The following is a 26,865-nucleotide window of genomic DNA, read 5'->3' as shown; positions in this document are numbered from 1 at the left end:
GCCTGTGCTTTATAAAAATCTGAGGAAGTAAATAAAAATGTAAAACTCAAAAAAAACAAAAAACAAACAAAAAATGATGTGACATCATTTCCTGCTTGTGTTTGACTGCTTCTCCATGACGTCAATGACCACAGACTATAAATATGTCTGTGCATGACATCCCTTAATATCTTAAGGGACTGATCCAGGATATCCCACAAATACCACGGTCTATAGATGCTCAAATCTTCATGACTGAATGCAAATCCTAGCTCTCCAATAAATGGTCTTCATGCATTTATTAAATGAATGCCAATCTCCCATGGTTAAGGAAATCTCCAGCAAGTCTCTGGGCAGTGTTCCTCACATTCTCATGTATGTACAGCTTGAGCATTCATAATTGTCTGTTTCTATGTACAGCTTTTCTCCAAGCCCACCAAGGAACCCATAACTATGTGTCTTTAAATTCCAATGGGTCAGTTTCCAGGTAATAATGCTACCACACGTCTTGTGAAAACCAATAGAAACATGAAGAACACGTTTGCTGAAGTTTTAGAAAACCTTTGTCAGGTAGGATTGCTTGCCCTGTGAGCAGAATCTGAGAGGGCTGTCACTAGGTTATCGACTTGCTGAGGGTGTGCTCTCATGAGAACGTTACAATTCAGCCCAGAAAGCCAACTAGAGTGGAAAGAAAGATTTGGGCAAAGAAGGAGTCTTAGAAATCTAGCTTCAGCTTGCTCCTTGATAGTGAAATGTGGCACAGGTTTGTCTGCTACTAGGCAAAGTGGTTTTGAAGGAACAAGTGGTGGTGGTGGTGGTGGTGGTGGTGGTGGTGGTGGTGGTGGTGGTGGTGGTGGTAGGGTGCTCACATGTGCATGCATGCAAACATGTATGATGCCTGCACTTGAGGGTATATGTGTAGGTGTAGATCTGTGTGTTTTTTAGTGAGGTTGTGTGTGTGTGTGTGTGTGTGTGTGTGTGTGTGTATACATGTGGGAGGGGTTGTGTATCGATATGTGTATATGTGTATATGTATGTAAATAGTGTCTCATACAGCCCAAGTCCATCTCGATCTCATTATAGAATTAAAAATGACTGAATCCTGATCCTCTTGCCCCTCCTTCTGAGTGACAGAATTATAGGTATGTTCATCGTGCTCTGCAAGGGGCTGGGTTACGTATCTACGGTCTTTAAGCCATCCCAGAAGGTGGGTACACAGGCTTGGTAAAGGAGACCCACTAGGCTTGGGAGAACATTACCTGTAGCAGGCATCTGAGTACCCTACAGGAATAAAAAAAGGAAATGGAGCTAGTGCCTTTTTTGAGATCTCACTACCTCCCTGATGCGTGCACAGTCTGCCCAAAAGTGTGTTTATCCTGCTTCCAGCCAGAGTATAATGTTATCAAACATAATCATGGTCCGAGGTAAACAATTCGGTCCCCTCTTCTACGCAAGCTCACTGATGGAAGGCTATGTGATCGTTTCGGGTTCTCCTGGGAAGGAAGGGAAATGCTCCCCATAAAATTACATACAGTGCTTTTTCTAAAAAATTTATTTATTATATATAAATACACTGTAGCTGTCTTAGACACACTGAAGAGGGCATCGGATCCCATTACAGATGGTTGTGAGCCACTATGTGGTTGCTGGGATTTGAACTCAGGACCTCTGGAAGAGCAGTCAGTGCTCTTAATCAAATGAGCCATCTCTCCAGCCCCATACAGTGCTTTAATGTCTTAAATGACAGGATGGATCATCTTTCAGACAGTCTCAAACTGGAAGGAGTGTGCATGAAATTATAAAATTCATAAATATTTGTGGACCAAAGAGATAGGGTGAATTCATGCTATTAAAATTATATATAATCATACATTATTTTGCCTCTTTGAAATGAATTCAAACAATGAGTCATGTAAAAATAACTATTGCTTTAAAATAATGTATTTAAAATCATATTTGCCTGAATGTGTGTATGTGACCACATGTGACCCTGAGGCCAGGATGGGGAGATCAGATTCCCTGGAACCACAGCCCTGAACCACTGTGGGTACTGGGTTCTGAACTCAGGTCCTTTGAAAGATCAACAAATGCTCTGAATTGCTGAGCCATCACTCCAGCCCCATATAAGCAACTTTTAAAAAGATGTAGTCTCACTATGTGTCCCACACACGCCTTGAACTTGCCACCCTTCTGTCTCAGCATCCATAGTGCTAGGATAGAAAGTATGTACTGCCACAACCAACTTCAAATGCGTTCGAACCAGAGTAAGCACTCTCTGTGTAGTATACACACATGTTCTGAAACTTGCATTTAATCCAGAAGAGCTACAGGAGGTTTTCATAAATAATCACTATGTGTTATAATCTGAGAAAAAAAATAGTAGTTGGCTTCGTCAGTACCATTATTGGCTAGAATGATGTATGTATACACTCCCACCTAACTAAATATATCCTTAGTCACATGACCTTGCATTCTCCGGTATATAACCTAAAAACAGAGCAGAGGCTGGATAACTTTTTTAGATGTCTAAGTAAACGGGGCCAACCGCATCTCTTCAACCCTCAGCCCTCGTTCCCTCACATCTATCAAACGACAAGAATTAAGAAGGCAAAGGCAGGGTTAGGGAGGGGGGTCAGTGGGTAATGTGTTTGCTCTGCGAGCCTTTGGATCCCCAGAATCCACACAAGGCTGAGTTTGGTTGCATGTGTGGTACGGCCCCAGTGTTCCTACACGAGAGGAGAGACAGAGACAGGAGAATCCCGGAATGACACAGCCCAGCTAAGGTGCCACGCACTGCAGTGTCCAGGCGGAGAACCATCCTCAACAAGACTGAAAGCAAGGACTGATACCCGAGGCTGTCTTCTGACCTCCGCATGCACACTGTGGCGCACAGACACCCTACACAGACAAATACACGCAGATTAAAAATAACGATTTTTTTCAAGCCAAGGGTGACCCTGTTGGTCCAATGAAAACAGGATTCTGTGTTGGTGCAATGGCTCACTCTATGAGAGATTAGTGTTCTCCAAACTCCCCAATATTACCGTGAACGCCATAATATGAATTATATTAGTGCAAACATTACAAATATTAACAGTGCAACGTGTCTAATGAACATTCTTTGGGCAACAGCCGACTAAAATGAAACAGCCATTCTCATTATGATTTCGTTCCATTACTTAATTGAAATATGAGAGGTTTCTTTATTTATTCATTGTTAAAAAGTGCTTATTGCCTGAGCCCGCTAGTTACTATTACTGAAATTAAAAATAATGTAAATTACACAAAGCTATCTGAAGAGGCCAGCATAAAATTGCTTGCCCGGCTAGTGCCTCCGCTGGACTTGTCGAAGACACTATAAAAGCAAGAAGGAAACGGTTTTCTGGACCATTATTAGGGATTAAAGGTAGGTCCCAAATCTCTTTTGACTGGACTTATTGTCTCCTCTGGCTGGTGGTTTTTCTTTGATTTTTGAGTTGCTTATCAAAGAAGGCATTGCTGTGATCGTAAACAAAGGAAAGAGTTGTGGAGAAAGTGAATATCATTCACTGTTTTTCTCTTTGCCAGATTAGTTTTCTGTGCCACCGAGGAATTTACAAATTACCAGTTTTACAGTGTTGTGGGTTTCACAGGTTATATCACCAGTGCTTAAAAAAACAGACTGGTTTGAATTCCTTCTCAGCTCTACATGTTCTTAGTCCCGAAAGGTCAGACTCTTAGACCATCCCACCTTGTGCTCGGGAAGGTTGGTAACCAGGGGAGAGTTTCAGCCCAGGACACATGCTTCAGATTTCTTTTTCCTCCTGTCTGAGAAACAACTTCTCTGAAGAAGGCATTTTAAGAGAAGGTGTGCGTCTCTCTGCCGGACCTTTCTGCTTGGCCCACAATGGAATTGTATCACAGAAAAATGGAATGGCTTCAGATGCTGTGAAACTGGGTCACCTCCCACCATCCTGATTGATCAGAACCGACACGGAAATCCTTGGGAGTGGGAATGACCCACGGAGACAGCAGCAGAGCCTGGCAATGCTTGCTTTCTTTTCTTTCTTTCTTTTTTCTCTGCCACGGTTTAGAGACCGTTTTCATCGCTAGTGTTTCTGTAGTTAAAAATACAAAAGACATTTAGTTTGTTTTCCAGGCTAACAAGAGGAGCCAAATGAACACTACTGTGCTTTTCCTTGTTTAAATGTCTTTATGGTTTTAACAATAAGTAGAACATACAGATAATTTGTAATAAAGAAATCATTTCTGCTGCATCTTTGAATTCATTATTTGCTTGTTAGTGTAGACTGTGTGTTAAGCAATACTTTTTGCTTTTGCCATATTGCATGTGTTCTGCATACATGTATTCCTGTTTACATGTGTGTGGGCACATGTGTAGGGACACATATGTTTGGGCACTTGTGTGTGGGCACATGTGTCTGGGAATGTGTGTGGGCACATATGTGTGGGCACGTGTATCTGGGAAGGTGTGTGGGCACATGTGTTTGGGCATATGTATGTGGGCACATGTGTGTAGGCACGTGTCTGGGAACATGTGTGGACACATATGTGTGGGCACATGTGTCTTGGCACATGTGTCTGGGAACATGTGTGGGCACATGGGTGTGGGCACATGTGTCTGAGCACATACGTGTGTATGCGGATGAATGTCAAGGCCAAGGATTAATGTCTGGACTGATCTCTATTTTTCTCCTGAAGGCACGATCTCCAGGATATGTCTTTGCAGCTAGTCTAGGTAACCAGCTAAGGCCAGGGAGCCTGTCTCTGCTCCCATAGTGCACTGGGCATGTACACTCTGGCACACTTACACTGCCACCATCCACTGAACCATCTTCCCAGCCTCACTAAGCCTTTGCTTTAGGAGCCAAGGTGATAGCGGTGAAAACAATGAATTTTCCTGCCTTCCTGAAACCAATGTTCTCCTAGGAAGAAATAGACAGCAACAGCAATGGCCACGAGAATAAATGACAGAGGAGAACAGGCAATGGTAATTACAGAGCAATGTAACGCAAGTGCTCCCAGTGCACAGTGTCAGAAAGTTTGTTTCTCTTTTGAGACTCTCACACCTTACAACTGTGCTCTGTGACTCACAGAAAGGTAAACCGAGGCTGCTGGGAAGAGTGGGGACACACAGGTGTTGAGGAATGCCTGGATATATTTCACATGAAAACTTGAGTCTGACGCTATTTCAGAGAAGAATAGGGAGACTGCAGGCACAGACTCTGCTGAGGGAAAGCCGTGCGGAGGTAGCTGGGGTGGTGAGCAAGAGGCAGTGCTCCATGGCGAGTCAAGAAAAGCAGCGGAGAAGCTCACCCAAGCAGCTTGAGGTTCATCCGCTGGGGGACTGCAGACAAGTGGCAAAGGACTAAGTCGTAAGAAGGCTGTTCTTATGTCTGTGTAGAGAACAGTCGGTGGGATGGTCAGGCGAGCAGCAAAGTCTGAGGGCCTGTTAGGAGATGAGCGCAGAAGTTGCAGTGCATGAAACTCTGGGTCAGACTAGGGTGGAAACTGTGGTGGGTCGTGCTGGATTTTGGCTGGAAAATTAAACATGTCTTCATGTAATGTGTAAGCAAGTAAGAAGAAGAAAATAGCTTCAGGGTTCTGAGTACCCTATTCACAGGGCTATGTCAGTCTAGTGTTATGCTTGAGTTTGTTTTTTATGCTTATATTTAGTATTAAGGTGCTCTAGAGAAATAGAACCAATACAGTGAATTGTATACTACAAAAGGGTGTGTGTGTGTGTGTGTGTGTGTGTGTGTATGTATATGTGTGTATGTATATGTTTGTGTTTAAGTATGTGTAAGTGTGTGCATTGTGTGTGACATATGTGTCTGTCTGTGTGTAATATGTATATTTACATGTATGATGAATGGATGGTGTGCGTATGTCAGTGTGTATAGTATATCTTGTTCAATTATAACATCAAATTGAAATTCTGAGGCTTACTAGATACACTCAAGTTACTGTTATCTGATTATTTCCTTGTGGTTTTAGGATATACTTCCGCTAACCGTTTCTGACGTGCAAAATTACTCTTAATCACAACTGAAACCTTTTATTAAGGAAAACATTACAAGTTCCATGTTGTGCCTCAATCACTCACCACCCCAGACTGGGACGCGCCTTCAATTTTTAGCAGAGGGTCAGTCACTGTTCAGCTTGCTACAGGCACAGTTCATCCTGGACAGTGGAGGTTTGGCCTAGAGGAAAATAGAAGACACAAAGAATGCTGTTGACTTATTTGTCCTCCTGGTAGTCAGCGATTGAGCACCCAGGCCGACCCACCTGTGCACAGCTACGTGCCCTGCTTGACTTTGGTGTTCTCTATGCTAGGTAAGAACATGGCGGCTGGGCTTCATTTCCCCATTACCATGACAACACACCGGGACACAAACCTAGGGAAGGAAGGGTTTCTAACGAAAGAAGGGCTTACCATTTCAGAGGGATAGAGTCCACCATGGCAAAGAAGATACAACAACACACGCTGGCTGTTCTCAGTGCAGCCACATACAGGAAGCAGAGAGGGAAAAGGATGCAGGCCAGGCTATTACCAGTTCAAGGTCTACTAGCCTTCCTCCAGCTAGCCATCTCTTAATCCCAAGGCTCTACTTTTTAAATGATTTATAACTTTCTCAAATGGCACCAAAAGTTAAGAACCTAGTGGCAAACATATGAGTCTGTTGGGAGACATTCCATATCCAAGCCACACCACCCACCTAGCAGCTCACTGTAGCTTTGTGGAATGCCTAGGTATCTAATCCCTAGTCTGCTCAGAGGAACCAGCAACCAGAAAGATAGAAACATGTCTCCTGGAGTTTGTCTCTGTAGGAGAAGGTCAATCCACAAGGAATGACTTGTAAAATGGCCTTGTGAGTAAAGTGACAGAGTGGGTTTCACAGGATAAAGGGTAAACTGAGGCATAACCCCTTTAATCAGGCTGAGAGTGATCAGAGGTTTATGAGATGTAAAGTCAGTCACGTGAGTAGCTAAAGAAAGCTGCTACAGGCACAAGGATGGACAGACGCTGGCCTGTTGTACGGATAGTCTTGTGACTGCAAGAAAATGAGTGGGGTGGGGGGGCAGTTAGGGGCTAGAATATGTGGCAGACCCCAGAGCTACACTGCTGTTGCTTGACCTGTCTCCATGAGTGTTTATTAACGTATGTCTCTTATACACTTACACCTTCCACAAATCCTCATAAAGCACAGAGGTCTCCACACAGAGAGGAGACATAACAGTGATTACCACTGTAACGTTTATTTTCACTGCATTGCCCAGTTTCACGGTAAGAGTTGACTAACTAGAAGTATTTGGTAGATACATTAAAATGGAAAGGAAAGGGGTGCAGGAATGGGTCAGCAGTTAAGAGTAAATTCTGCCTTTATGGAGGACCTGAGTTCAGCTCTTGGAAAGCGCATCGGTGGCTTACAACCATCTGTAGTTCTAGCTCCTGAGGATCCAACACCTCCATTGCCTCTGCTGGTACCTGCACTCGTGTACTCACTCACGAGCACATGCATACACACACACACACACACACACACACACACACATACAGACACACACACAGAGACACACACACACTGACACACACAGGCACATGCATACACCCCCACACAACACACAAACACACACCCAGACACAGACACACACCCAGACACACACACACAGACACACACGCACAGACACACACACAGACACACACACACAGAATTTTTAAAAAGTCTTTTTAAAAAAATTTTATCAGGGAAAAGGAAAAGGATAAAGTAAGAAGAAGGAATCACTTGTTATTGAATTTGTGATAGTTAATTTTAATTGTTAATTTGACACAATCTAGAATTACCCAGGAAGAAAGTCTTGATGAGAGACTGCCTAGATTGTTGGTGTGGGGCCATATCTGTGTGACATCGTCTAATTGATGTAGAAAATTTTATCCTATTATGGGTGGCGCCATTCCCTAGGATGGGGATCCTGGACTATATAGGTGTAGAGATGGGACTACACAAGTGTCCAGTTGTGGCTGAAGACAAGTGAGCATGCTTCATTTCTTTCCTGGCTCTTGACTATAAAGTGTAAAAGTAGCGGCTTCAAGCTTCTGCTCTAGGACTCTCCACAGTGATGGACTGTAGGACGGGATTGTGAGCTAAGAGACTCTTCCCTAAGCTGCTTTTTGACCGTATATTTTACCACAGTGACAGAACAACAACTAGAAAAGAGATACTTGTAGTTTGCCAACCAAATGAATTTCTCCTTGCTTCCCACTTTGCTAGAGATCTACAATTTTGTCCAATAGTGTACATCACTTATCTCAGAGTTTCCATTGCTGTGAACAGACACCGTGACCAAGGCAACTCTTATAATGGACAACATTTAATTAGGGCTGGCTTACAAGCTCAGAGATTCAGTCCATTATCATCAAGGCAGGAAGCATGGCAGCATCCAGGCAGGCATGGCACTGGAGAAGCTGAGAGTTCTACATCTTGTTCTGCAGGCGAACAGGGGAAGACTGTCTTGCAAGCAGCTAAGAGGAGGATCTCGAAGCCCACTCCCACAGTGACACACTTCCTTCAACAAGGCCACACCTCCTAATAGTGCCACTCCCTATGAGCCAAGCAGCCACCATTTCCCAGCCATACACAACTGTTTTCTCTGAAAAGTGGTCTTTCTCCCAGGCTTAGAACATGCAATGTCAGGCGAATTCAAAGCTGGATGTGAGCCCCCTATTTGTTTCATCAATGAGTAACTTAGGAAACTTCATATGACCTGTTTTGTTCATTGAAACATGAGGAGGTTCTGGAAAATGGATCTTGTGTTTTGAAAGATGCAGGTAGTGGTTAGAGAGATGGCTAAGTCTTCAGTGCACATGCTACTTTTGCAGACCCAAGGTATAGTCCTAGCACTCGCATCAGTTGGCTCAGGAATACCTACATCTTCAGCTCTGGGGCACCCTCGAATACATGACAAATGCTGACACACGCACGCATATACATAAATAAAAAACAAAAGTCTTTGTAGAAACCTAGGTTGGTAAGGGAGACACCTTTGGATAGTGACTAATTAGGAAAGTGTGGCTGAGATTTCTGTATCTATCTAGACACGAGGACACATGCTTACGTCCAGAGAGGCTTGTCGTGATTTCATGGATGGTTCTGAGACTACCTACTCAGAATTACTGGCCTCTTGTTTTAGAAAAGAATGTCAGGGAAGAATTCTAAATACATTTGTAAAGAAATACCTTCCATCTATCTATCTATCTATCTATCTATCTATCTATCTATCTATCTATCTATCATCTATTTCCATTTTTCTTATCAGACATCCATCTATCTTCTACTTATTTTCTGTTTTTCTATCTACTATCTATCATCCATCTATCTATCATCCTCACCATCATCCATCCATCTATCTATCTATCTATCTATCTATCAATCATCTATTTCCATTTTTCTTATCAGACATCCATCTATCTTCTACTTATTTTCTGTTTTTCTATCTACTATCTATCATCCATCTATCTATCATCCTCACCATCATCCATCTATCTATCTATCTATCTATCTATCTATCAATCATCTATTTCCATTTTTCTTATCAGACATCCATCTATCTTCTACTTATTTTCTGTTTTTCTATCTACTATCTATCATCTATCTATCTATCATCGTCACCATCATCCATCTATCTATCTATCTATCTATCTATCTATCAATCATCTATTTCCATTTTTCTTATCAGACATCCATCTATCTTCTACTTATTTTCTGTTTTTCTACCTACTATCTATCATCTATCTATCTATCATCCTCACCATCATCTATCTATCTATCTATCTATCTATCTATCTATCTATCTATCTATGTATCTCTCTTATCTACTGCCTATATGTCTATATGTATCTCTATACCACCAACATCTCCTGTATTTCCTTGCTGTATCTGTAGCTATTTTTTAACCTCTAAATTAAGTTGCAGACTCATTTGTAATAAGATGAAAAATGCCCTATAAATCTAGCAATAGAGAATCATAAACTATTATCATTAAATCTTAGGTGTGCTTGTTAAAGGGTATTTAGAAACCTTTTACAGTATATACGAAAGGAATGTACAAGACATAAAATTTCATGTATATACTTTGGAAGGAGGAAACAGAGATCACAGGGAAGGGACAGAGGCAGATAAGTACCAATAGAGTAACTTCTGGGTAGTAGAATTACATGTATGAACTTTTTTGGCTTTTATACAAGTTTGTATTTAAGAGCTTTTGTATAAAGTAGATAAAAACTGATAGCTTTATAAAACTCAAAGATGATTCAAAGATTGCACAGATGTTTTCTAAAGTGACCCACGGACCCCCAGGTCCACCACCTTCCTCTTATGGCGCCCTCCACAAGGCTCTACCATCCACATGTAGACGTCACAATCACCAGTGCTGTAAAGAGTGAGGCAGATGGCCCAAGTGGGTAAAGCGGCTGCTGTGTAAGCCTGAATGACTGGACCCAGTCCCAGCACCCACATAAAGACCCAGGCGCACACTTATAAACCCAGTAGTGTGGCAGCAGAGACAGGAGGATTACCGTGCTCACTGGTCAGCCATCCTAGCATATCTGGTGAGTTCCAGGTAAAAGTGAGAGACCCTGCTTCAAAATCGAGGTGGCCGGCTACTAAGAGAAGGCCATCTTAGCCATGTTCATTCCATGTCCTCCATCAGACTATAAGCAAGCAGGTACATGCATGCTTGTGAAATGTGCACCCACGGAAGAATGGAGAGAGAAGAGAAGAGAGGGAAGGTAAGGAGGGAGGATGGGAGGATGGATGGAAGGAAGGAGAAAAGAAGAATGAAAGGAAGAAGCAAAGAAGGATGAGAAGAAGGGAAGAAGGAAGAGAAGGAAGGAGGGAAGGAAGGATGAAAGAAAGGAGAAAAGAAGAGTGAAAGGAAGAAGAAAACAAATAAGGAAGGGAAGAAGGAAGGGAGGAAGGGAAGAAAGGAAGAAGGAGGGAAAGAAGGAAGGGTGAGCTAGCTTGTAAGGAGCACGCTGGGAGGCGCCCTCCCCACTCTTCCTGCCCTCTGCACTCTCTCTCCCTTAAACAGCTAAAGAGCTGCTTCTCAATGAAGAGTGTGCGGGTCAGTCAACATAAGCGTGTGTTGGGTGACTCTGGAAGCGTTCGGCAGACTTTCACAACCTTCCTCTTACACAGTGGTGCAGCACATAGCCCATAAATCACCAGCTCCATTGGAGAGCTGTGATGGACTCTGTCTGGTCCTCACTGGGCCCTCTCAGGTCAGGGTACTGAGGATGAACAGTGCCGGCTTCTGCGTTACAAATGCTTTTCCAGCTCAGGGGCCAGGGCAGTATGAAACTCAGTGCAGTGTCACTGCGAACGGTGGCGGCGTGGTGCAAATTAGGATTCCAGTCAGCTCGAGTCAGGCAGGGACTTGGGGCCTCTGAGTTAATTTATGATAACCCGCAGAGGCCAAAATGAGGCAGAATCTGGATTCCCTTTCCCTCTGTGATGAGGCTGGGGATAATTCTGGAATTATCAGTTAGAGGTAACATTTAGAACTAACCTTTTTTATCATTTCATGATTATCAAGGCACAGTCTTATCCTGTCCGTGGTATTGGCATAAATGTAGCATGCTATCTGACAGCCGACATGCCCTGGTTCTCTCCTGGGTCAGCTTGTTTGTTATATGATATAGAAGGAGATACAGGGGCTGGAGAGATGGCTCAGCGGTTAAGAGCACTGACTGCTCTTCCAGAGGTCCTGAGTTCAAATCCCAACAACCACATGGTGGCTCACAACCATCTGTAGTGAGATCTCATGCCCTCTTCTGGTGTGTCTGAAGACAGCTACAGTGTACTTACATATAATAAATGAATAAATCTTTAAAAAGCCTGAGTCATCATTAGGATGGCCGGCATGTGTGACTATGAAGATGGAGTTTGGAGTCCTGCACCATCAGAGTGTGAGAGGAGGACTTGGGTGCATAGGGGCAGCTTGGGATGTAGTTATCTAAGCAAGTGTGAGGCATGGGCAACACGGAAGACGGGAAGTCGGTATGATGGGATGCTGTCAAGGTTCCTGCTAGAAACGTTGTCCTGAATGCACTGGGAGAATATCTGGGTAGGGAGCAGTGGTGTTCCGGGTTCACCGAGACCTGCCTGCTACCATCAGGTGTCGCCTTGCACTGCCACATCTGACTTACACAACTGCCTCATAGTCTGGAAGGTTTGGCTGGAAGAGGGTCAGGAACAGGTTAGAACAAAGGATAGTGTTTGTTTGAGCTGTAGTCCTCTAGCCAAAGCGAGGACTACATGGAGGTGACTAAAGAGAGGTGCTATGGAATATTTTGTGACTAACAGTCCTTAGTCCTATTACTCCAGTGGGCAATTGAGAGGTGAGTGAAGTTGAGTGTGTGGTCTATAGTTCAACTCCTTTACTGAGTAACTATTGCATGCTGGGAAACAGGCATGATTAGGACTCCTATAAGATGCCAACAGTTTGGTAAAGAAGATAAATGCATTCAAATCCAAGAGCTAGTTCCTGCAAAGGAAGAGTTTCAGAGAAGTCAGAGAGGGGATTATAGATGTTCACACCTTTGTGTGTGTGTATCTGTGTGTTTACAAGTGTGCATGTACGTCTGTGAATATGTACATTTATATATATACATATGTGTTTTCATATGTTTAGGTCTGACTTTGTGTCCATATGCTGTTTAAGTGCATGAGCACATGTATATGTGCATATGTATGTCTGTGTTCAGATGTGTGTTCACATGTGTCTATTTGTGTGTTTATGTGTATATGTGTGCATATACATGTGTGATTTTGTGTGTATTTGTGTATGTGTGTGCATGTATGTGTAAGTGTGCACATGCATGTATGCGAGTATATGTATACTGTATGTAGTTGTATGTATACATGTGTGTGCGTCTGGGTGTGTGAAGGGTAAAGATGACTTATTATGTGTACATTATTTAGCCTCATTGTCAAACCCGAAATCTGGAGACCATACAATGGCCTGGTTTTAGTGACAGGGGATTTCTTTATCTCCCCCTTGCTTGTATTTATGCTTTACTGGTATCTCTCTCTTCTCTGGTAGCTAGCTACTCACATTTGTTGAAGAAATGATAACTCACCTACAGCTCATTCCGAGGCGAGAAGCTGCACTTGGTAGGAGAAAGCGTTTGCACCTGGTTCTGCACTTCCTGCAGCTTGAAATGCAATCCATCGGCCATTCCCATCTCAGAGGGCAGGCCAGCAACCCAGCACAGAGAAGGCATTCTGTTCCAAAAGATGGACCTGGTGGGAAACTTGCAAGTCTGCAGAATGTAATTACCCAAGTGGAAAGTAAGCCAGGGCTATGTCAGCAGGCCCCTTCCCATATGCTAGGGAAGGGACCACCAGCCCTGTTGAAGCCAGCAGGCAGCATCTCAGCTCCAGAAGTCACCAAAATGGCAGCCATTTGAGACGCCAAAGGAAAACTACATCTGGTGTAAAGCTCGCACGGATACTATTAAGGCCTTGGGAGGCTCAATCCTCCATGACCATTGAGGAGAGAAAGGTTTCTAGATGAAGAGGTTAAATATCCACATCAGGTCCTCTCAGCAAGGCTGTGGAGCGACAGATGATCAGTTATATCGAAACTGACGAAAAGAGTCTTCCCAAAGCAAACAGGCTGACCCCAGGACACTCACCTGCTCACCAGGCTGTAATAGGCTCTTTTGTTGCCAGCTGAGTGACCTCGAGTTCTTTACCAAGACAGTAGGTGAGTGTTTCCAGTTTGTGGCAAACAGAAGTAATCTGGGATTGGACAGGCCTTAAAAAGGCACCATATGGCAAGGCAGTATCAGACACACATAGCCCAGGTTCCGTTTTACTATAAGACCCCTGTCAGCTTTCTCTGTCCCTGGTAACATTTGTCCTTTCATATGGAGGGTATGCACGTGTGTGTGTGTGTGTGTGTGTGTGTGTGTGTGTCTGTCTGTCTGTCTGTCTGTCTGTATATATCTTTTCCTTTGATGGGATGGAGACATCAGTGTCTCCAGCCTGTGTGACGAACAAGGAAGAGGCACTTCTGGGCTAAATGTCTCTCTGGCTAGGTACTGCCTTTAGAAGTGACATCCCTGGGTTCCCTTGTAACTCCGGTTCCTTCCCAGGAAGACAGCAAGAACACGCCAATCTTCTTCCTGTAAATGGTTATTGGAGGATATATTTTTAGTCCTGAAACCCTCTCAGTCCCTCCTCCCCACCAGACACAGAAAGACACAAGCTACTAAGGAGTCTTAGTTGGCATTAAAACGAAACAAAACAAAACAAAAAACAACAACAACAACAAACGTGCCACAGTAGTTCCCTGGGATCCTCTCTGCCTCCAAATTCAGAGTGCAGGGAACCTAAGTTGCAAAGGCTAGAAAGGGTGAGGTAAAGTTAAGTGGGTGCAGCCATGCCTCTCCAGGGGAAGCAGCCACCCCCCACGTCACCCCATATCTGACAGCAGATGACCACTAGTTTCTCCAGCACGCAGGGCCAGACCTTCCCAAGGAACCTCCCATGATAAGCAGAGACCATCCAAAAGGGCACCCTCTGAACTCCTACTCTGGACCACCTTTCCTGAATTCCAACCGGAGCAATTCCACGTACTTACTGATCATATTTCTTAACTCCTTTTCTTTTCTTTTTTTTTTTTTTTTTTTTTGTTCTTTTTTTCGGAGCTGGGGACCGAACCCAGGGCCTTGCACTTCCTAGGTAAGCACTCTACCACTGAGCTAAATCCCCAGCCCCTTCTTTTTTTCTTGATACTTTACGAGTTTATCTCTCACAGAGGAAAATGGAGAACCAATTAGTTCCCATTAATCCAGAGCTCTACAAACTGAGAGAACGTGTGCTTCTGTTGTTCAGGGGTATAGCTTGGACTAATTACCTCCTGGTTTTACTAGCCCTATATAACAGGAGACCTTGTACGAGTTTTTATGGGGAAGCTGGTTTTCTGAAAGAAAGAAAGCCGAGTAGGGAATGAAATAGGTGCCGAGTTACAGCCCCTCCTGAATCACAACTCCTTCAGGTGGGTAAACTCTTCAGGGTTAAATGGCTAAAAACAAAGAGCATGTAGGTGGACAATGACTTTCTAAGTGACTGTTCTTTGTCCGTGTTCTTAGCATTTATGAGTCTTAGCAAACAGTCAGTGTATTTATGTCTCTCTCTCATTACTGTTGGTCACAAAGCTCCTGAAGGAAAAGAACCAATTATGTCTCGGGACTGTAATAGGAGAAGGATTGGGCATGCAGAGAATGATGGGCATAGAGACTGCCAGGAGTGCCGGGAGTCTGAACTTACATCCATTCTACAGAGACATTCAAGCGTGTGCTATGTATAGCCAGGAAGATGGCTACCCTGAGTTCACATCTCCAGAACCCCCACAGAAAGCCAGGCATTGGGGTAGCACCTCTGCCTCTGGAAAGTAAGCGACAAGAGAATCACCACGGCTTGCTGCCTACCAGCCCAGTACCAGGTTCAGGGAGAGACCTTGTCTCAAAGGAATATGATGGAGAACCACAGAATAGGACACCCGATGAGTTCCACCGTTTGACACGTTTGCATACACGTACACACTACCGAAGTCCTCCTCCTCCTCCTGATGTGAGCCCTGTGGGTGCCAATTAACTCACGTACCCCCCACAAAGCTGGCTCATCTTCGTTTAGCAGTGAGTAGATCATAGCACTGGGTAATACGTGAGTCATAAAGTACCCTGTAACCCCCGTGCTTTGTGATGAGAAAAGCTGAGACTCTAACCAGAGAGTCTGTCTGGACAGTCAGACCCTCAGGAAAAGGTGCTGTCTGATTTGTTTTGGAATTTTGTTGCTTTTTTTTTTTTTAAATTAAACACTGAAGTATCTTCCCTAGAGCCAGGAAGATACTGCAGGTCACGGGGTAAAGAACAGACAGGGGTGAGCCAAGAACTCAAGACAAAGACAAGAAGGAATTCCTTTCCTCGACCACAAGTTCCATGTTTTGCTTGGCAGAACTTTGTGGCTTTCTCTATTCTTTCCACTGCCATCAGAACGCGCAAATCAGCTCACCTATTTTCAAGGTTCGACATGTGCTGGTGGAAAAGAAGAAAAATTAGAAAATGGCGCCTTTCCATGACCTGTGCTCTTCAGACTCCGTATGGTAAAGGAATGTGCTGTACTCTTTAAGGTTGATGAGGGAGGATGTCGTTAGAAATAGCAACCCAGAGGGTTAGGAAAATGCAATGTGTGAGCTTTCAGAGCACCAAACGTCATGACTTAGGCACAAGAACCATGACATTATGGAGATGCTGCTCCACTTGGAAGGTTGAGCCTCATACTGGCTAGCCGGGGTTGGGCAAGTTTTGCCAATCAGCATTTGTTCACGGTACAGCTTTTAGGTCACTTGGCCCCACCCCTTTTATTCTATTGGATCATTTTCATCTGTGTTTGTTGCATGTTCTTCTGTGTGTGCAGGTGTGTGGTGTATGTGCACACATGTGTACATGTGTGTGCACGTCTCTCTCTCTCTCTCCCTCCCCCCCTGTGTGTGTGTGTGTGTGTGTGTGTGTGTGTGTGTGTGTGTGTGGGTGGGTGTGTAGAAGGGAGCACACGCTGGATTTCTTTTGAGATATGGTCTCACTATTCTGGAAATTGAGAAACTGGATAAAATGGCTGTCCTGGGATCCCCAAGGTTCTACCTGTCTCTGCCTCCCCAGTAATGAAATTGCAAGTGAGTTCCTCTGAGTTTGAAACACGTACCCTAGAAACTGAATCCCTGTCCTCCATTTTGTCCGTCAGGCACTTGATCCAACAAGCTCTCTTCCCTATTTCCTTACTGGGCAGAACTCCCTGATGTCAAGGAAGAGGCCTGCACAAGTCGTTTCAGATAGCAATTTATTGTATTTAAAAGACCCCAGAATTTCCTTATTATGAAGAGGAAATAATCAGCTTAAAGCTAGAAGATAACACACCTCTGGGAATACCATTCCGACTCATGTCAGGGGGGTGTTGTGTCTCTGGAGTCTTTAGGGAAAATGAACTTGGGGTTATGTTTGAGTCAGTTCAAACGTAAAGATAACTGGAAATATTAACCATTGCTACTTATCCTGAAATGTGCATTCTACCAAATCTTTGTCCCCTGTAAGACCTGTCCCCAATGGCAGTGGGTCAGCTAGGAGTACAAATCCCAGACTGTGACAATAAAAACACAGAATACCCAGCTGAATCAGAATCTCTGCTAAGCATCCTCTTTATAAACATGGTCCAGATAGTCCCCGGGACATATCACCTCTGATACTGAGGTTATACTCATGTCTTTAAAGATGTGGTCTATTTCCTGAAATTCCAATTTGCCAGAGAGCCTGTATTTTATCTGGCAATTCCACATAGTAGTCCTTTAGTATGAACGTCTCTCAGTCTGCCCTCCCAACCCCCACCCCCGGGTTAAAAAGCAACCCAACCAAATTAAATCTAGCTGTAGTGACCAAACCTGTTCAGCTATTGGCAACCAGAAGCTAAAAACCATTAAAAAAATGCCAATGTTTCTTTGAGAAAATGGTTCCCCACATGGCAGAACATCCAGCTATCTCTGCCGTCTTCTTCCCCCCCCTCTGCTTCCTCTTCTCTTCTACTTTTCCCTCTGTTTTCTCCTCCTCCACTTTCTCCTCCCCTTCCTTCTCCTCTGCTTCTTTTCCTCCTCTTTCTCTTCTTCCTCCCCCTCTGCTTCCTCTTCTCTTCTACTTCTCCCTCTGCTTCCTTCTTTTCCCTCTGTTTCCTCCTCCTCCACTTTCTCCTCCCCTTCCTTCTCTGCTTCTTTTCCTCCTCTTTCTCTTCCTCCTCTTCCTCCTCTTTCTCTTCCTCTTCCTCCTCTTTCTCTTCTTCCTCTTCTTCCTCTTCTGCTTCCTCTTCTCTTCTACTTCTCCCTCTGCTTCCTCCTCCTCCACTTTCTCCTTCTTCCTTCTCCTGCTTCTTTTCCTCCTCTTCCTCCTCTTCCTCTTCTCCTGCTTCCTCTTCTCTTCTTCTTCTTCCTCTGCTTCCTCCTCTTACCTCTGCTTCCTCCTCCTCCTTCACTTTCTCTTCTCCTTTCTCCTCTGCTTCTTTTCCTCCTCCTCTTCTTCTCCCTCCTTTTCCTTCACTGTCTTTTCATTCTCCTCTCCCTCTTCCTCCTCCTCTTCCTTCTCTGTGTCTTTTCATCCTCTTTCTTTTCTTCCTCCTCCTTTCTTTGCTCATCGCTTCCCTTGATAAACATGTTGTTGAATCTCAGAAACTATTGTGCTTGGGAGGATAAAGAGAAGAAGGTACCCGGATTTCCTGTCTGTGGAGCTTAGAGGTGAAAGGAAGACACACCCAAATAAGAACAATAGCAAAAGATGTGCATAAACCATGTAACCCTGTAAAGGTACTGCTCGCCCGTGGTAGTGTGAGTATTCCTCGGTAACAACCTTCTTCAACAGTATAACATGATAGAGATTCTATTGCATGTATCCGCTTAAGGGACACATGTGTAGAAGTCACTACTCATAGGACGTGGTTGTCTCCTTCTCCAGTATGGGTCATCACGGTTGGCAGCCAGCAGCAATACCTGCTGGACCATCTCATCTGCCTGGTGGTTTGATTTTCTTTGTGACCAGTCAGTGGTTATTCTGGGCTGCCTTCCAAAGCTGCTCTCCTCAGCCTTCTGGGATGTGTCCTTTTGATTACACTGGTGTAGGCTTCTACCGGGAACAAGCAGCAGACACCAGAAGCTGGAAGCTTGGGCTCAAGACACTGGGCATCCTGTGTAACCATCCACTGTTGGTCAGAGGACAGGGCTGCTGTATTCAATGATGCAGGGAAGCTCAAGCCTTGGTAATTGTAACATCAAGGAGAGCTGGGTGTGCAGCAGGGAGAGCTGGGTGTGCATAAAGGAGAGCTGGGTGTGTACCCCCCAGTGTTAAGTGCACTAAGTAGAGAGACAGAGGCTAGAAGAGAAGGCATTCTACAAGGATCACAGATGTGAGCTATGCATGACCTTCCGGAGATGCTCTTAACTGTGATCAAGTGTGCACTGCAGGAAAAGTTGGAGCAGATATGAGATCCAGTTGACAATGTACTTCAAGTTGTTTCTTAGACATGAAAAAGAAAAAAAAGAGTCACTTGTGAATGTCTGAAGTTTGCCAGATACAGAGTCATGAGGTCTATTTGAAGACCAGGTGGATAATATTTATTTCGGTGTCCTGGATTATTTAGTAATAACCTTGTTCCAGTTAACAATGTTCATTGGTGGGAAGATGGCTCAACAGTTAAGAACACGGTTACTCTGCGGAGAACCAAGGCTCAGTTCCCACAACTCACTCACACATTACCTCACAATTCTAATCCCAGGGGATCTGCTGCCCTCTTTTGGCCTCTTTAGGCACTGCACACATATGATGCACATGAACACACACACACACAGACACACACACACACACATGCACACACACCACCTGCACACACACATGCAAACACACACAGACCCATACAATAAAATAAACAAATCTCTATAAATAAAAGGATGACCCAGCATCACTCATGCCCTTCTTGATGATAGGTTAATGCCCTTCTTGACTTTATGACTTGTCTGTTTGCTCTGCCATTTCCTTTGACCAATTCTACGTATTTATTACCAGTCTTGTCGCTTTGACAGAATATCTGACAAAAACAACTTAGGGAAGGATGTTTTATTTTGGATCTGGATTTGAGAATACCATCCACTGTGGAGGGGAAGGCAGGGCAGAGAGAGCGTGAGGCAGCTGGGTCACATGCTGTTCATAGTCAGGAGCAGAGGGGGAGAAAGAGACAGATGGTGCGGTGCTGGTGTTTAGTTATACTTTTCATTTTTGTCCAGCCCTAGAGCCTATCTCATGAAATGGCATGGACACATTCAGGGCTGGTCTTCATATCTCTGTTAACCTAATCTAGAGGCCCTGTCACGCACAAGCCTAGAGCTGTTCTCAGTGACTCTAAATTCGGTCAGAGTGACAGTGAAACTTAGCCATCACAGTCTGTATAATTAAAGGGTAATATGTCACTCCACAGGAGGACGTGGGTTTTCTTCAGGAGGACAGCGTGAAGACAAGCCATGGGTGTCTGTCTGCCTCTGCTCCTCAGACATTCATTCCAGCACCCCTACTACTCCACCTGTATGTGGCCGTTTTTGAAGTCAGAGTTTGTCTTTGGTGGGGCCCTCTCTTGCCACACTGAACATCTCGTGAACCTGGGAGCAACCCTGCCCTCCGAGGTTCTTTGCCACCTTGGAATTTGGTCAGTTGGCAACCATGGCGCAGAAGACTTCTAACTTAGACAGCTACTCAAACCGGCTGCCTCCTGCTTCCACTTAACCATTTAAATGGAAGGGTACTATTATTTCCACAGAGAAAGCAGTGTAAGGGACAACTTGGGTTTTGCAACACTTATAATGCACTTGATATAATTTCAGGAAAGCCTTAAGTGTGCAATGAGGATTCTGAGGCTAGTGGCCACAGATGCCCAGAACATTCCAATAATCCAATGAAACAGAGAAGCCATTTGCAAGGTAGCAATCTGTGTAGAAATTGTTGATAGCATCCGTTCACACCGGGGATCTTACATATAAGTGGGCTATTGCTCTGAGTGGGGAGTTAACTTTTTTTTTTAGCCTTTTGTTTGTCATTAAGACAATGTTTCCATCAGGGAATCTCCAGAGCCAGTTGTTTCAAGGTGAACACCAATGTCCTCCATCGGAACTGCTGAAGGGGCCTTGGGAAGCTGCCCTGCCCGATGTGAAGGTGCCCGGTGGGTCACGTGGGATGACAGTGCCCTAAAGCAGGTGCCTGACTCTCGGGTTGCAAGATTCGGATGGGATCCCACTGCAACAGTCTCCGTTAGCAGCTTAGCGGTCCGCATCAATCCCGTTCCAAGTTTGGCGATTTTCCTCCTAGCTGTCACTAAAGAACTGACAAGGACAGCTCAAAGAAGGAAGAGTCTATTTTACTCACAGTTAGAGGCTACACGCTATCATGGCAAGAAGGCATCAGGGCAGGAAAAGGAGGCTCGTTATCATGTAGTGTCCACGGTCAGGAAGCAGAGGAGAGAGACGGCCACTGCTACCTAGCTCACACTCCTTTTTCCTTCAGTCCAGGAGCCCAGCTAATGGCGTGGCAACACCCAGGTTTCGCTTGGGTCTTTTTAACTCAAGAGTCCCTCACAAACATGCCTAGAGGTTTATAATCTCCTAAGTGATTCTAGGTCCTGTCAAGTTGACACTATTAATCATCCCCTCAAACCTAGGGTGACTTAGCTGGAAATCTCCCCTCCACCCCTGTCTTGAGATCTTTGTCCCTTGATGGCTTCATGGTAGCCTCTGGGCTGCGGTAAAGCACACTCTTGAGATACAGAAAGCTTCCTGTGTCTGCTGACTCCTCTAGTTGGCTTGCTTCCGCCCCACCCTCAGGATTCAGGCTGGCATCTAGTGGAACATGTATGGCGTGTTCAAGGTATCCCCGGATTCTTCAGGCATTTATCTTAACTGATCCTCAGGAACTACAGGAGGTGGAGAGCAACATCTGAAGAATGGGGAATGAGGCACGTGGAGTCTGCCCAGGAGGTAGGCAGGAACAGGGTCTCCAGCCAAGGCTTTGAGCACTAAACACTCCAGTAGCACCAGAACCCAGCACTGGGTTCATACCTCAAGGCTCCTTTTAGGAGAGCAATTTTTTTTCTTTTTTTTTTTTTTTTCGGAGCTGAGAACCAAACCCAGGGCCTTGCGCTTACTAGGCAAGCGCTCTACCACTGAGCTAAATCCCCAACCCCAGGAGAGCAATTCCTTAGAGATGCTTTTTAAGCTAAACCCCAACGCCCATGTCTCCCTTTGCTATACGTTTCCTCACAACACCAAGCAACTCCTGGCCTCTGACCTCACATATTTATTCTCTGGTGTATACCCCTCACTGGGTTTTCTGCTGTGAAAGAAGAACCAGGTCTTGACCTCTGCGTCTCTGTACTCCCTGTACCCGGGTCAATAGGCCATGATAAAGAGTGAAATAGATGGACTATAGTTACATGGCTTAGTGGTTAATGGTGACTGTCATCATGGCTGACCCTCTGAGTTCAATCTCAGCAAAAGACCTTACCCATTAGAGCAGAGACAACCAACTAACTCTCTCAGAGCCTGTATCCTGACCTCTACACACATACGTACGTGCAACATACAATAAATACGCGTGACTTTTCAGATGGCTTTCAAAAGAATGGAAATGCTCCAACACTCGCCATGAGCTGAGGGGCAATTGTTTGTTAGGTTCAGAATGTTTTGTTCTTCAAGCGTGTTCCAAACATGTGTCTGGCGCCATGCTAGTTCTTAGGGCTATAGGGGATGTGGCTCGCCCTTCTGAGTTTAGAATGCATCCCTGTGAGTCTTCTCTCAGGGAAAACCAACTACACCTTGGGAAGCCAGGGTTTAAGGAAAGCTGCTTCAATAGGCATGCTGACAGAGAAAACCAGGTGTGAGCTCGGTGATCACATTACCAACATGACCTCAGCTCAGTGCGACTCAGAGCTGGACCATGAAGTGTGAAGAGTGGAATTTATAATCAGATTCCGAGCAGAAAGGACCAGTGAGATTCCTAGAGTCTTGACAAGCTCTCAAGCTCTCTGGGCTTCACTGAGCAGGGAGATGTGGCCAGAAGACTTTGCGATTAGTTTCGATTTTGTGCCTGGTTCTGTTGCTGTCCTTTGACCATTTTGTGGATGGGATAACTGAGGTCCAGAATTTCCCCTTTAGAGCACGGGTGAGACTGGCTTGATTTGCTTCAAAGACACTGCCCTCAGGTTTCCCACGCCTACCCTCCAACTCAAGTTCCCATTCTTGTCACCAAGAGATAGCTGTGTTAGTAGAGTGCTTGCTAGCATGGGCAGGGCCCTGGGTTAAACAGCCAGTGCCCACGGGAACCTGGGACATTAATTCATGCCTGTGAGCCCAGTACTGGGGGAATCAAAGGCAGGAGGATCAGAAGTCAAAGTCATCCTGTTTTATACAAGTTCAAGAGCAGCTTGGGGTATCTGAGAGCCTGCTGTCTTTTAAAAAAGAAAACAGAGACAGACAGACAGACAGACAGACAGACACACACACACAGAGGGAGAGAGAGAGAGAGAGAGAGAGAGAGAGAGAGAGAGAGAGAGAGAGAATAGGCATAAAACCCGATTTCCCTGTGTCCTTGTCTTTCTGTTGGTAGACAGATTTCAGAACTCAGCTTCCTGGAGCCCAGGAACCCAGGCTGTTACCCCATGAGGGGCAGGACTTACTCAGAGGTGGCATCCTGCATATTGCATTTCAATTCTCCCTCCCTCCGTGTGAGGAAACTGCCTTTGTACCTGGAGTCTTTTATCTGAAAGGACGGCTGGAGTGTTCAGCAGACTTGGGGGAGTGGAGAGGCACAGAGGCTGGCTGCCCACGCTCCGGGCATGCGTGAGCACTCCCAGCAAAGCACAGCTGGCACAGCTAATTTTAGCCTTGCCGCCGCCTTGCAGAGAAACCCTTTAAGGAAATGTATCTTCTCTGAAACAATCTGTATTATAATGTAGCAGCTGATCGACATGTCAGAATATTATTACTGGGGGTGGGGGGGATTCTGACAAGTAATTATGAGTTTTTGTTCAATTTTTTTTGCAATACTTACAAAGCCACGAAAGGAGAGAGAGAGAGAGAGAGAGAGAGAGAGAGAGAGAGAGAGAGAGAGAGAGATTTTATTCTCCAATAAGCAAATAAAAGTAAGGATCACTTTTATTTTATTTTTAAGAGATGGATAAGGCCACAAAACAATTATTTGTGATAGTTAAGTCAACCCCCTTGTACCCAGAGGTACCCAGCTGAGAATCCCCACTTTTCCACTTTTTCTCCTCTTTTGAGCATCCTCCAGAGCATCCCTGGTTTCATCTTCAGGTTCTGGGTTCATCTGGCTTTTAATGTGTTAACAGATTTTGGAAAAACCTTGACTACAATTTTCTCCCCACTTAACTAGAAAGGTTGGCATGGATGTGTACACACACACACACACACACACACACACACACACACACACACACACACACACTTCTCCTTTCCCCATGCTCCCCTCGCAGGGCAGGGTCTGTTTTGTTCAGCAATGCCATGCCTCACCTCTGGGAACTTGGCGATTGGAGAGGAGAAGGCAGCTTCGGAGCTTGAGAGCTCGGTCTGAGCGGGGCAGGGAGGGCTGGGCCATGCCCCACCCAGGCACTTCGCGGACAGGCTGGGGTTCGGTTCCACCCGCGGCTCGGCTGCAGACTCTGCTCACTGTGCTTTTCCAGATAGCTAGTGGAGAGGTGGCAGCCTCTTTCCTTCCTCCCTTTCCATTTTCTTCTTTTTCTTTTTCTTCTTCTTTTTTTTCCCCTTGGAGGAAATACCGCAGCCTCTGGACTGCGTGCCGGGCTCCCTGGAGAGACTCTCAGTTCCACCCACTGGCTGGAAGGAGGGGAAGTGAGTGAGAGAGGGGCAAGGCCAGCCGGAACACACCATGTCACTCTGGGAACCAGACAGCAGCAACTAAGCCTGCACGGGTTTCTTTTTCTTTTCTTTATTTTTTTCTTTTTCTTTTTCTTCTTTTCCCAGTTTTTTCCTTTCCTTTCTTTTTCTGTTTGCCCATTGTTTCTTTTCTTTTCTTTTTATTAAAATTTATTTTTTTTCCGTGGTGGGAAAGAGACACGGGAGAGACGGAGAGCTGTAACTGCAAGGATTCCGAGTTGTGCTAAAGGATTTTTTTTTTCTCTTTTTTTTCTCCTCCTTCGCCTTCACAAGCGCCTGCGATTGACACCACTAGAGACAGGCTGGTTACAGAGCAAACTGCTTCATCCGGACTGGACCGGGCAGCTGGGAGGAACCAGGCAGGCAAAAACTGGGGAAGCAGTCTGGGGGTTTCGCTACGGATCTCAACCCCCATCTCTTTGGGGTATTTTTGGTTTTTGTTTTCTTTTTCTCTTTTCTTTTGGTTCTTTTGTTTTGCTTTGCTTTGGGTTTTTTTTTTTTTTTTTTTTTTGGTTGTTTTAAATTCCTCACGGTGTTGGAACTAGTGAGTGCTGGAGTCTCAGAGCCTCGGCAGTCACCCGGACTGCCGGGGACAGTGGATTAAGAGAAAGAAGCTCGCCTGCCTGGAGGCTCATATACCCTGTTACTCAGTTTCCTGCCTCGGAGATAAAGATCCCAGCTACATGGGCAAACGCCTGGATCAGCCACAAATGTACCCCCAGTACACGTACTACTATCCTCAGTACCTCCAAACCAAGGTATGGCTGGACCCGCGGGTTTCAGAAGACAGCGTGGTGCCTGGCGCTCCTCCGGAGCGAGCATGGCAAACGGACCCTTCCCTCACCCTCGCCCCCATCCCCTCGGCCGACCTCTTTCAAATTACTAACAGTAGGAATGGAGTTAACAAGCCAGAGGAAGAAGAGAGAGGAAGCCCCGGAGTGTAGCTTTCTCTTTAAAGACGGGGACTTTCAATGGAGTGTTCTTTTGTTATTTAGCCGCAGATATGCTGTTGAGATGGTTGAAGTCTTTTGCAGGTGAGCAGGGATTTTTTAGAAAGGGGGTCCCAGCAGACGTTCTCAGGGACAAGAATATTGTTTCAGGAGCTTTTCTAGTGAGCTGTTCTTTGTGTGTGAATCTCAAAGATTGGGGTAACACCCCTCCCTTCCTTTCCCCCTTCCTTGCAGAAAACACTCTGGGGTGGGGGCCACTTAAACTTTTCACGGCTTAGTGCAGTAGGAAAGAAGATCACCAGGAGGTTCCAGGGCACCCAGGAAAGTCTTTTCGGAGTTTGTTGAGCATGTTGTTTTGTTTGGACTGTCTTTATTTTGTGTGAAGGATGACGGAGATGCTCCAGGGGCTAAAAGAACTGGAAGCTTAGCACCCACGGTTTTTACTTTTAGACTGGCCCCCACCCCCCACCCTGTCAGTTACTACTAGGAAGTCTGGGTCTGAAAAAAAAAAAGGCTTGGAATGTAACTGATAATAATTGGACTTGAATTGGTTAAAGACTTTGGGCTTTGTATGAGCATGTGCTTAAGTGATCATTAGGGGCCCCAGAGGCAAACCCACAAAACTGAGCAGGGGGCAGTGCCGACCCTGAACTTTTATCCTGCAGTTAAATCATGAAGGAGGTGAGGTGAGGGCTCCATGCTCCAATCTGTCAATTCGATTGGACTCGATTGGAGGGGGGAGTACCATATCGGATACTCGGATTTCGTCATGAATTAACCTAACCCCTCCATCTTCTCAGTAACTCCACATGCGAAAGCAAGGAGGGCACGGTTGAGCAGTGTGTGCTGTCACTGGGTTCCCTGGCACGATCAGGGGTTGGTGATTCACGCTGAGGTTACCTCCCATTTACTCTGTCTCGTCAGACAATGCCCATTTGAGGACCAAACTGGACAACAGCCTCTTGGGATTGCATTAAAGGCTGGTGCTCCTTTTTTTTTTTCCTTTTCCCCCCATTTTTCCATCACTCTATGCTATGCCCTACCCCTCCAAGGTCGGCTCACTTTGCTGTCTGCCTTTGTGCCCAGTTAGTTTGGGCTGCCACTGCTTAAATAGACTAGCCCTCCTGCCTGGTGCCCTAAGTATTAACTCTTTGGGCAACTTGGTACAGAATGCTGCCTACTACTTTAAAGAAAAGGTCAAAGTTTAAAATAGGAGAAGGATATCCACGGTCATTTTTTTTTTCTCCGCAAAGAGACAAAAGCAATAAGCTTCAGGGTTGGCCGAAAAATATCAAACATTCCAAACCTTTTACTCATTTGGCTAAATTTTTCCAAATGTTTCCCCAAATTGTGCTTCGTGCTGGTTCTGGTTTCCTAGTGCCAT

General features: G+C 45.1%; 1 protein-coding gene and 1 long non-coding RNA gene across 23 annotated transcripts in view; one reads left to right on the top strand and one right to left on the bottom strand.

Annotated features, from left to right (window-relative positions):
• Positions 1 to 26,865, top strand: part of Rbms3 (RNA binding motif, single stranded interacting protein 3) — a 786,929-nt gene that overhangs the window by 76,764 nt on the left and 683,300 nt on the right. For 3 of the 17 annotated variants that reach the window (XM_063266124.1, XM_063266122.1, XM_006244039.5), the window contains exon 1: positions 20,641 to 25,289. The exons of 8 other annotated variants lie outside the window; for them this stretch is intronic. In XM_063266124.1, coding sequence (XP_063122194.1) covers positions 25,215 to 25,289 — 75 coding nt within the window. In that variant the 5' untranslated portion in view covers positions 20,641 to 25,214. Of the gene's footprint in view, positions 1 to 20,636; positions 25,290 to 26,865 lie in introns of those variants that run through there. 6 more of the 17 variants (XM_063266128.1, XM_063266125.1, XM_063266126.1 and 3 more) reach the window with 6 other exon arrangements.
• LOC102550774 (uncharacterized) lies at positions 934 to 24,284 on the bottom strand. Of its 6 annotated transcripts, XR_010054507.1 has the most exons (6): positions 24,148 to 24,284; positions 13,679 to 14,170; positions 13,121 to 13,265; positions 6,086 to 6,182; positions 5,296 to 5,428; positions 934 to 4,076 (listed from the first exon to the last, which is right to left on the bottom strand). It is a non-coding gene; the product is annotated as an uncharacterized LOC102550774 (long non-coding RNA). The 6 variants fall into 6 exon arrangements; XR_010054506.1 differs by lacking the exon at positions 5,296 to 5,428 and having other exon boundaries at positions 13,121 to 13,594; XR_005488699.2 differs by lacking the exon at positions 5,296 to 5,428 and having other exon boundaries at positions 13,121 to 13,303.

The sequence above is a fragment of the Rattus norvegicus genome, chromosome 8 (genome assembly GCF_036323735.1).
Source record: "Rattus norvegicus strain BN/NHsdMcwi chromosome 8, GRCr8, whole genome shotgun sequence".
Lineage (NCBI taxonomy): Eukaryota > Metazoa > Chordata > Mammalia > Rodentia > Muridae > Rattus > Rattus norvegicus.
The sequence above is the reverse complement of the archived record's forward strand: the minus strand, read 5'-3'. Positions and strand labels throughout refer to the sequence as shown.